This window comes from Enhydra lutris, unplaced genomic scaffold (genome assembly GCF_002288905.1).
Source record: "Enhydra lutris kenyoni isolate GAN:26980312 unplaced genomic scaffold, ASM228890v2 scaffoldscaffold7, whole genome shotgun sequence".
NCBI classification, from domain to species: Eukaryota; Metazoa; Chordata; class Mammalia; order Carnivora; family Mustelidae; genus Enhydra; species Enhydra lutris.
The window spans coordinates 37,149,756-37,160,517 of NW_019154091.1; the positions used below are offsets into that span (position 1 = coordinate 37,149,756).

At 34.8% G+C, this 10,762-nt stretch overlaps 1 protein-coding gene across 1 annotated transcript; it reads right to left on the reverse strand.

Moving 5' to 3' along the window:
• Positions 1-511: 511 nt before the first annotated feature.
• On the reverse strand, positions 512-10,124 carry LOC111142043 (NKG2-A/NKG2-B type II integral membrane protein-like). The gene is made up of 6 exons (XM_022494971.1): positions 9,938-10,124; positions 9,456-9,533; positions 8,923-8,976; positions 8,022-8,170; positions 870-973; positions 512-638 (listed from the first exon to the last, which is right to left on the reverse strand). Exons 1-6 carry the CDS (start codon positions 10,122-10,124, stop codon positions 512-514), a joined length of 699 nt encoding a protein of 232 aa, XP_022350679.1.
• Between the last annotated feature and the right edge of the window lie 638 nt (positions 10,125-10,762).

Sequence of the window (10,762 nt, forward strand, 5' to 3'; positions counted from 1 at the left end):
GTTCAACCCTCATTTGTAGCCCTTTAAGGACTAGGGCAAATCAATTCATTTGGAATTATTAATAGAATTATTCACCTTATTGAGAAATTTACAAAAACAGTGCTTAATATTATGATTTATAATTTAAATATAATTCATTTTAATAAATAGCAAAAGATTAAGAAATATATGATCTATACCTGAGTATTTATTTTTTATATTAGTATGACACCAACACCAAGGTTGAAACCCCACGTACACTTTGGACTTTGGAAGAATTTGATGCATCATTGCAAGTTCATCCTTGTAACTAATGAATGATTCTAGTGAGTGTTACTGATGATGGGAAATGCCAATGTGTGTGCAGACAGGGGCAATAGAGGAAATCTCTGTACTTTTCTCTTAATTTTGCTGTGAACCTAAAATTTCTCTAAAAAAATGACATCTTAAAAATATTCTGAGAAGGCAATTGTATGTCTTTTGGAGAAATGAGAGATAGTTCTTTAGATGGTGACAGGGCATTATCCCCAAATTAGGTAACTAATGTCTGGTGCTTACAAACATATGGTCTTAATTCTAAGCAACATTCATTAGACACTATCTTTGAACTGAAGATGAAAAATGAACAATTCTTGTCACTCTCTGAAGATACTGATGGTCTGAAATACAGAGAATTACATCTCATTAACTTAGTGATAAATACCATAATATTTTGATGAATAAATAATTTATTTTGACTAATAGTTAAGTAACAAATCTAAATATTTCCCGTCATTGTTCTATGAAAACACTGCGACATTTGTGTTTTCTAGTTGCTCACATATTAATGTTTTTTCTTGTAAGATTAATTCTTTTAAATTTTAAAATATAAACATTCTCAGGAAACTTACGTTTTCGAGAAGAAAGTTGTGCCTTTTGGCCACACAGATGAATTATTATTGATTCTCTCGGAGCCTCTAATCCATGAAGATGGAGTGAAGAAGTTCAACAAATACTGTGAGAAAGCAGATTTTATTAGAAATCAAATAGGAGCTCTTATACTCGTTTGAATTTTGTAGTAACAATAAAGTTAATTCTTTCCTTATAGTATCTGTCTATATCTGTATTTTTTGTATCACACTGGACACACTAAAAAAAGTATCCTACTAGGACTAAGTAGGAGGAGAAACTGACAAAATAATAATTTTGGGTTTCTGATAAGTGAAAAAAAGGTTAAAAATTTTGTGAAATATGTACATTGGGAAAAATCCTAGAGATTCAAGTAAGAAGAACCACCTTGTGATTTTCTTGTGTAGGAAACCTCCTGTGCCTCCCCCCAACCCCCATCACCATAGCTCAGTGATCAAGAAGAATTGTAGTTTTTACAGTTGGAGAAGCTGCAAGTAGCAATGGTGCTGGTGCCACAGGGAGACTTGGTTAGCAGTTGGGAAGGGGGCAAAGGAGTCCATTGATTTTCTAGCTCAAAGTGCTAATTTTGCTCAGTCATGATGAGGAAAAACCTTACTTTTTTTTAGTCAGAGCTTGTGGTCTTTGGGTCAATTGCTCTGACTCCCATAAATATAATGGGAAGATACTGGTAAGGGAAGGTATGACAGAAGAGTTGACCTGAGCTCTCTATACATTCTTGGAAGATGGAAAAAAAAAAAAAGTCTGTGCACAGGGAGAGACCAAGATGAACCCACTAGAAAGTAAAAGCGAAAGGAGACTTGAGAACTGCTAGTCAAGTTATGAGCACTCCTCCCCGCCCAACACATACACACTCACTCACACACACACAGGCGACTCATGCTTGCATATGCTCTCTCTCTCTCTGTTTCTCGCTCTTGCAAAAATAAATAAATTTAAAAATCTCTAAAAAATAAGTTAAAAAAAAATCCACATCTCAGGACATTATACCGAGATGACTGAAGATCGCTTGAGAACACAAAGAAATACTCTTGAGGGACCAGAGTGGATTAAGACATGACTTAAGTCAGTATGAAAACAGGGAATGGGTGATATATCTTCCACCTCTATCAGCGTTAGACCACGTTATCTACCACAGAATCTATATCTGCCCTGGACACTATTTCAGACTATGCATAGGAGCTGACCTCAGCAAGATGTAACAATAGGAAGCCCCAAACTATAAATACCAAAGGAAATAATAATTTAAAGATACATCCAGACCCAAATAGTTGTATATTTCTTCTAATCATTTTTGCTAAGGTTGCCAAGACTATTCAATAGGGAAAGGACAGTATCTTTTACAAATGGTGATGGGAAACTGACTATCCACATGCAAATGATGAAGTTGGATGCTTACATTGACACCATAAACTAAAGTTTACTCAAAATGCACTGAAGACCTAAATGTAAGATGTACAACTATAGGGGTGCCTGGTTGGCTTGGTCAGTTGGGCATCTGCCTTTGGTTCAGGTCATGTTCCTGGAGTCCCTGGGTGGAGCTCAGCATTGGGCTCTATGCTCCGTCGGGAGTCTGCTTCTCCCTCTGGCCCTTTATTCCGTTCATTCTCTCTCTCTCTTTCTCTCTCCCAAGTAAATAAATGAAAACCTTTAAAAAAAGATATAAAGCTATAAAATTCCTTAAAAAGAATGTTGGGGAAATAAACAACATCATATTTGGAAACGATTTCTTGGATATGACACCAAAAGCACAGACCACAAGAGAAGAGTCCATTCTAGACAAATGGGTTACATCAAACTAAAACATTTCTGTACATCAACAGAATGAAAAGAAATTTAAAAAAGCAATTTCAAATCATATATCAAACAAGGGATTCATATCTAAAATATATAAGAAATCCTGGAAGTCAGTAACAACAACAAAAACCAAATAACCCAATTAAAAGTGGGTAAAAGAATTAAATAGACATTTTTTTCCCAAAGAAAATATGTCAGTGGTCAAAAACCATACAAAAAGATGCTCAGTATCACTAATGATCAGAGGAATGCAAATCAAAACCTCAATGAGATATCACCTCATACTCTTAAAAAAAAGAGTCAGTGAAGACACTGCAGGAAAAAGAGGACCGTTGTACACTGCTGTTGAAAATGTAAATTGGTCAGCCATTATGAAAAACAATATGGAGATTCTTCAAAAAACTAAAAATAGAATAACATAAAGAATCAGCAATTCCACATGTAGGAAAATACATGAAAGTATTGAAAGCAAAGTTTCAAAGAGATAATTGTACACCAATGCTCACTGCAGCATTATTCACAAGAGCCAAGTGTTAGAAGCAACTCAAAAGTTGATGGATGAATGGATCAAGAAAACAGTACATACATAACAATGCAATGTTATTCAGCCTTGAAAAGGAAGGAAATCCCATTGCATGCTCCAGGACATTATGCTAAAAGAAATAAGCCAGTCGCGTGCGCATGCGCGCGCGCGCGCGCGCACACACACACACACACACACACACACACACACACACAGTGTATGATCCCATTTATGTGAAGTATCTAAAGGAGTGAAACTGATAGATACAGAAGTAGGATGGTGATTACTAAGGCTTGAAGGGTACGTGGAGGAGGGGAATTATTGCTCAAGGAGTATTGAGCTCCAGCTTCACAAGGTGAAAAAGTTCTAGGGATCCGTTGGGCTCAATGTGAATATAGTGAGCTCCCTAAGCTGTATGCTTAAAGTTGGTGAAGATGCATGATATAGTTAAATGTGAGATAGTGAGATAGTGTATGATTCCCACTATATGCCAGTTTGGAGAAATGAAAACTATAGAGATAGTGAAAAGATCAGTGCTTGACAGGGTTTAGCAGGAAGGAAGGATGGATAGGTGAAGCGCAGAGGATTTTTAAGGCAGTGAAACTATTCTATATAACTCCATAATGGTTTAACATGTCATTACATATTTCTCCAAAGTCATAAAATGCACAATATCAAGAGGAAATTCTAAAGTGTACTATGGTCTTTGAGTGATAAAAATGTGTCATTATAGGTTTATCATTTGTAGCAAATAAATAACTCCACTGAGGGATACTGAAAGTGAGATAGTCTGTGCACTACACATGCATAGATAGAGACAGTAGGGGAACACAGGAAATCTCTGTGTCTTGTCTGAGTTTTGCTATAAACCTGAAGCTGCATAGAAGATAGTCCATTTTTTTTTAATATGGGTAATGTCAATATGATAAATTTTATGTTATGTGGTTTGGTTGCAGGAACTCAACAAAACAAAACAAAACAAAACAGAAGGCAAACAAACATAAAGAGGTCTTGACAGCAGTGAGAGAAAAACTTGTCATTACATTTAGGAAAATAACAATATGGTCAATAGATGAGTTCTCACCAGAAACAATGAAAAATGAAAGAGAGGGAAGGTCAAATTCAGAGTTGATAGTACAAAAAACAAAAACAAAAACTTCCTCCCCATACAAAAGAAATCTAAAGCAAAACAAGATAAAACAAAAAGTCTTGTCAAGCAAGAATTATAAATTCAGCAAAGCAGTGTCAAAAAAGAAGGAACATAAGGCCCCATGACAAACATGAAACAAGAGAATTTCATCTTGGTAGACCTGTCTTCCAAAAATATTCTTCAAGCTGAAAGTAGATGATGCTAGATTGTAATACAAACCTACAACAATGAATAAAGAATAGCAGAAATGGTAAACCTGAGGTAATTTAATAATCTGTATGTGTATTTTCCTTTTGGAATTGCTTTTGAAGATAAGATTATTTAAAGCCATCGTTATAACACCATACAGTTGGATCTATACCATTTATGGATGCAAACTTGTGTTGGCATACAGGCACATGGTATGGGGGAGGGAGGAAGAAAACATTTTTTTTAAAGTATTTATTAATTTCTGTGGTGCACATTCCCCAGAAATGCTTCATTTCACATCACCAATGTGAAATCATGAATACAGTGTAGGAAAAGATATGCGTAATTGGTGTTCAAATCAATGCTAGGTGGCTTCAGTATGACATTGTTATAAATACAGATTCCCCTATTTGGAAGTAGAATGTTCCTATGAAATCTTTCCTGAGCCGAAATGGTGTAAATTGAAGAAGCAATTACCATTAATTTATATGGAAAATTTGCTGAGTATTCTCTGATCCAAAAAATAATCTCTTGGGCTGTTCTGATATCTTATGACACATCTTGCTAATGGATGCACAAAATAAATTGAGATGAAGCATAGACCTTCAAAAACATGGTTGAAAGCTATGCTTGATACTGAGATGCTAAGTATATTTTCTGAGGAAGGAACTTGACGGGGCCACTTTAACTGCTTGGGTCATGTGCTGCCTCTATGACAGCAAACCCAGCACTGAACACAATTTTCACTTTTTGCCTCTTGCCTGAAAGCAGAAATCCCCTTCAGATTTCTTTTGCTCAGCAAAAACTGGCACTAACATAGGTCTGTCATAAAACCAAAGTGACATAACGCAATTTTTTGAAAAATTGAGGCCTACCTATAATAGGTGGAAGAAAGAGTTATGTTAGTGCTAATGTAATATATTTTATAGGAATTTGGTCAGAATTAATTTGAAGAAGATGGCGACCAGTTAATATATGTGTGAAGAGTACCATTAGCAAGATGGAATGTTAGGAGGTACCCCACACAAAACAATAAGAACAATAACTAAACAACTTCAAACTAAAAATGTCACAGGGAATGCTGTAGATAACAAAGAATCATCAGTATCCAAAATATAAAGAACTTATCATACTCAACACCCAAAAAACCAAAGGTCCAGTCAAGAAATGGGCAGAAGACATGAATAGATATTTCTCCAAAGAAGACATACAAATGGCCACAGACACATGAAAAAATGTTCAATATCATTTGGCATCAGAGAAATACAAATCAAAACCAAAATATACCCACATATAAATGGAATGGAGATTTCAAGAAAGATGAAAAGTCAGTTAGTGGAGGAAGTAAAATCTTTTCAACAAATGTTGTGGATGAGCACTGGGTGTTGTATGTAAGTGATGAATCACTAAATTCTACACCTGAAACTAATACTGCACTGTAAGTTAACTAATTGGAATTAAAATGAAAACTTGAGGGCATCTGGGTGGCTCAGTCATTAAGTGTCTCCCTTTGGCTCAGGTCATGATCCCAATGTCCTGGGATTGAGCCCCACATCAGGCTCCCTGCTCAGCAGGAGGCCTGCTTCTCCCTCTCCCACTCCTCCTGCTTACATTCCTGCTCTCTCTCTGTCAAATAAATAAATGAAATAAGACTAAAATAAATAAAATGAAATGAAAACTTGAAAAAAGAAAAAATGAAAATTATAAAATTTCAAGGAGATTTCATATATATATATATATATATATATATATTCACACACATATATATAGGGGTACCTGGGTGGCTCAGTGGGTTAAAGCCTCTGCCTTCAGCTCAGGTCATGTTCCCAAGGTCCTGGGATCGAGCCCTGCATCGGGTTCTCTGCTCAGCGGGGAGCCTGCTTCCTCCTTTCTCTGCCTGCCTCTCTGCCTACTTGTGACTGTCTGTCAAATAAATTTAAAAAAAAAATATATATATATATATCACATTATATATACCACACATTACATAAAGTAGGCCAGAGATTTCTTCGAATACCAAAAGCATGATCTATAAAAGAAGAAATTGATGAAGTGTAATTCATCAGGACAATTTCTACTCTTTGGAGAGAAAAGAAAGATAAATCATAGACTTCAGAGGATATATTTACAAATCATACATCTAATAAAAGACTTGCTGCCAGGATACTACAAATCAGATACTACAAATCAGACTTCCTGTTCTGGAAAGATAGAGAAGAAAAACTTTTTGCTATTCCTCCTACCAAATAGAGCTAAAACTCCTGGACATTACATACAGGACAACATAGACTCAGAAAGATGATGAGAAAGCTGACAGAACTCAGCAGTCCGGGCATGAGGAATGACATGGCTGTGAGCTCCCTGGAATATGTCTTTCCCTCACAAGTCCCAGACTGGTGCCAGAGAGGTTGGCAACCCACAGACACCAATGGGGACAGACAAAAGTCCCAAACATATTTTTTCTCTCCAGTCAAAATAACAAGGAAAAGACATGCTAGGAAAATGGAAAATTTTTAGTCACTGAATGCATTATTCTAATCAAAAACCTTTGACTAGCCAACAAAAATATCACTCAGGAATGCTGGGGAAATAAAGACATTCTGCGATAAAGGAGAACTATGAAAATGTGTCACCACCAGACCTGCTCTGAAAGAATTGATAAAGGGGATTATCTAAAGAGAAATTAGAAAATAAAAGGAGGAATCTTGGATCATCAAGAAGAAAAAGAACAAAAGAAAGATTAAAACTATCATTAGCTTTAATGGACTTCCTTTCACCTCTGTGTCATAAATTATTTGATAGTTGAAGCAAAATATTAATATCCATGTGATTCTCAATGTAAGTAGAGAAATATTTAGGAAAATTATAAATAGGACACAGTAAAGGAAGGTAAGTTTCTATATTTTATTTCAAGTGCTATGGGTTGTGATAGACTGTAGACTGTGATATATGTGTGTATGATTATCTATATAAAGATATTTAATACCTGTATTATTTATATAAAGTAGATTAGAGCATATGTGACATACATATAAAGTCATATATGAAGAAAAGATCTACTTTGGTATAAATTATACTCTACAATTAGGTACTGATGTAGAAAAGTGTAATCTTTAATTTTATCTCACAGCATCACAAACAGAGCATCACAAAAAATAAATTCCCAAATGGTCATAAACTCTATTTAAGGGTTAAAAAATAAAAAAGAATAAAGAAATAAAGAAAAACATATAAATCCTAGAGAATAAGATAGGAAATTATATTCATGCACTTTGACTAACTTCTGAAATAGGTCCAAAACAATCACCAAAATTGTAAATTGAACTAGAGTAACATTAATAAATTTTCTCATTAAAAGAATCCAATTTCAGAGTAAAAATGCAAGTCACAGAGTAAAAAATCTATTTGCATCTTATAAACTCAGAAATGAGCTCATATCCAAAATACGACAAGGACTGGAAACATCTGAAATCTTACCAGGTCCTCTTCATCTATGGAGAGCAGGGTAGAGTTCTTGGAAGCACAGAACATCAAATTCTCATTCCATGGTTTTCCTTCAGTGCTAATGTAATAGCAATTGTTGGAGTATGTAATCCACTCTTTTGGACAATGACCACAGAGATAAACTAGAGAAAGATTATGAGATATCATCCAAAAGAATCTTGAATATTAACAAATTCAAATTAATTTACATACTCACTTATATATACACATATGTGTGCATAACACATCCATGTACTCTCACGGGATGGTATAAATAGAACAAAATATGCTTACACACACTCAACAGAGAATGGTTAGCCTATCATTCTCTAAATTATGTGTTCATATAAAGCAAATACACAAGAATATTCATCTTTACATGTCTTGAGAGTCACTGAAGGAAATCACTATTTTAGAATAGTAAAATGATTTATCTCTTATGTTATAGCAGGAGGAAATTTGAGGCAATTGGTAATAATGGATATGTGGATTTAAATTATTATTTCTTCAGATTATTGTATTAGAAGAAGCAGTCTCCTATAATCATTACTTCTGAAAGCTTATTAGATGATTTTCTTTCTTTTTTTTTAAAGATTTTATTTATTTATTTGACAGACAGAGATCACAAGTAAGCAGAGAAGCAGGCAGAGAGAGAGAGGAGGAAGCAGGCTCCCCGCTAAGCAGAGAGCCTGATGCGGGGCTCGATCCCAGGACCCTGGGATCATGACCTGAGCCGAAAGCAGAGGCTTTAACCCACTGAGCCACCCAGGGGCCCCTATTAGATGATTTTCTGATTTATTTGCCCCAAAAGAATCTATTATCATCTTTTCCTAGCCTAAGATAGAGATAAAATAGAAACTATAATAATATTAGAATTTTTAAAATGATGCTGTACCTTTTGAGATCCTTGTTTCCTGGGATGTTTGGTTCTGTTCTGGTCCTTTAGTAACTAGAAAAATTAAAGAATCTTCATACATACTTAATATTAAACCAAATAAATCATAATGATTTGAGTTTTTTAGTTTGAAATTTGGTGTATTGTTTAGAATTAGAAAATTCCATAATAAAATGGATTTTAGCCCATTAAGTAGGTAATGAACATGTGGGGAAAATATTTCAAAAGCCTAAAGAACCAAATCTCACCATTTCTTATAATACTTGGTTTATGCAATCTCAAGAATTAATTTGTATATTTCTCAATAAGGTCTCTGCTATAACTTGTCTTTGAGTTATGAAATCTGAACAAATTTTAATACTCTCTACATTACTGTTATTTCTAATGTCACAAAAGGAAAATAAGCTTTCCAAACTTAGAGCATATATGCATTAAAATGAGATAATTCAATTCCATAATGTTACACAGTATTTCCAGGCACTGATGATCATTAAAGTGAAAAATTCCCTTGTAGACATTCAAACATTACTCACAGGGAATAACAGCTATTGTGACCACAGTGGACATCAAGACAAAGCAGATGATTCCCAGGATGCCAGCAATGAGCTTCCCTGGACATGAAGATAAGTAGTAGGAAGAGAATTGAAAACACTGAGAAAGGACGGGCAGTAACAATCCTTTAAGAAAATAATATACAAGAGAACCAACGATATTCAGGGAATCACATATGAAACTTGCACCCCAACCCATATCTACCATTATAATCTTTTCTCAGAATATACCATTGCAGTTGCAGTAAATATATTACCCTAATAGATATGGGAAAGACAATCAGTTAGCAATGGCTGAACAAATTTAGTCCTCAGATTTCCATTACAATACCGTATTCCAGCTGCACACACAGATCCTCACAAATGAAAAATATGGGAGATCATTCCCTACTCATTCTCTACGCCCCTGCACCCCAACTGCATATAATAGCACACTTATATCGAGTATGTATTAAATGTTTTACCTTTGCAGGGGGTTTTCTTGTTGTTCCCTTGAAGATACTGAGAAGCATTTTTAAGATTTAATTCTGCATATGTTATTTCCTGCTCAATTTTTGAAGTGGAGCTTTTAGTGCCCTTAGCTTTTGTTTGCTGTGTTTTTGAATTCTTGACGATAGCAAGTTCTGCATAGGTAACTCCTTCGTTATTCATCTCTGCAGCTGCGTGGTGTCAGGCACAAGGCTGAATGGGACTGTACTGAAGGACTTAATGAATAGTGTATGCAATGACAAGATTGCTAGGGCAGTCACATTGAGTGGAGTGTGGGGTGAGTGAGTTCATTTGCATTTGAAGGTGTAAAATCTGGTACTGGTTTCCTTAGGGCTTTGAAGAAGTGTTTTATGATAGAAAAAGGGGTTTTACAATGCTATTCTATGTTTGACACAATAGTATTTGTTGAAATAAGATAAAGCAATAAATTTGTGGGGAAGAAAGGAATTCATGAATAATATTGTCCTTATTAATGTAAGGTCAGATTCCACAGAACCATGTCAACACTATTAGGATAACTGGTTTAAAATTAAAATGCTGCATTAGAAAAAGAATGGTGCATCTACTTTTTCCACAATTTTTAAGTCCATATTAGTTAAAAATTGAGTGCTCTGAGATTGGGGAATACTAGTTTTAGCACAAATAGGAATTTCCTGTAGTAAATGACTTTTATTTAAATGTACATTTCTTTACTAAAAGGTAATGCAGTACTATCAAGTGAATTTTTATCTTGAATAATTGTATAGTTCTGAGAAATCGTTAAATTTCAAAAGAAAGACTTGAAAAATGTCACATGACAC

Excerpts from the sequence above, each read along its gene's own strand:
- LOC111142043 (XM_022494971.1), bottom strand. The coding sequence starts at position 10,124 with ATGAATAACGAAGGAGTTACCTATGCAGAACTTGCTATCGTCAAGAAT. Across the intron at positions 8,977-9,455 it reads CACAATAGCTGTTATTCCCT|TTACTAAAGGACCAGAACAG; the intron begins GTGAGTAATGTT and ends TAATTTTTCTAG. Across the intron at positions 974-8,021 it reads CCATAGATGAAGAGGACCTG|TATTTGTTGAACTTCTTCAC; the intron begins GTAAGATTTCAG and ends GCTTTCTCACAG.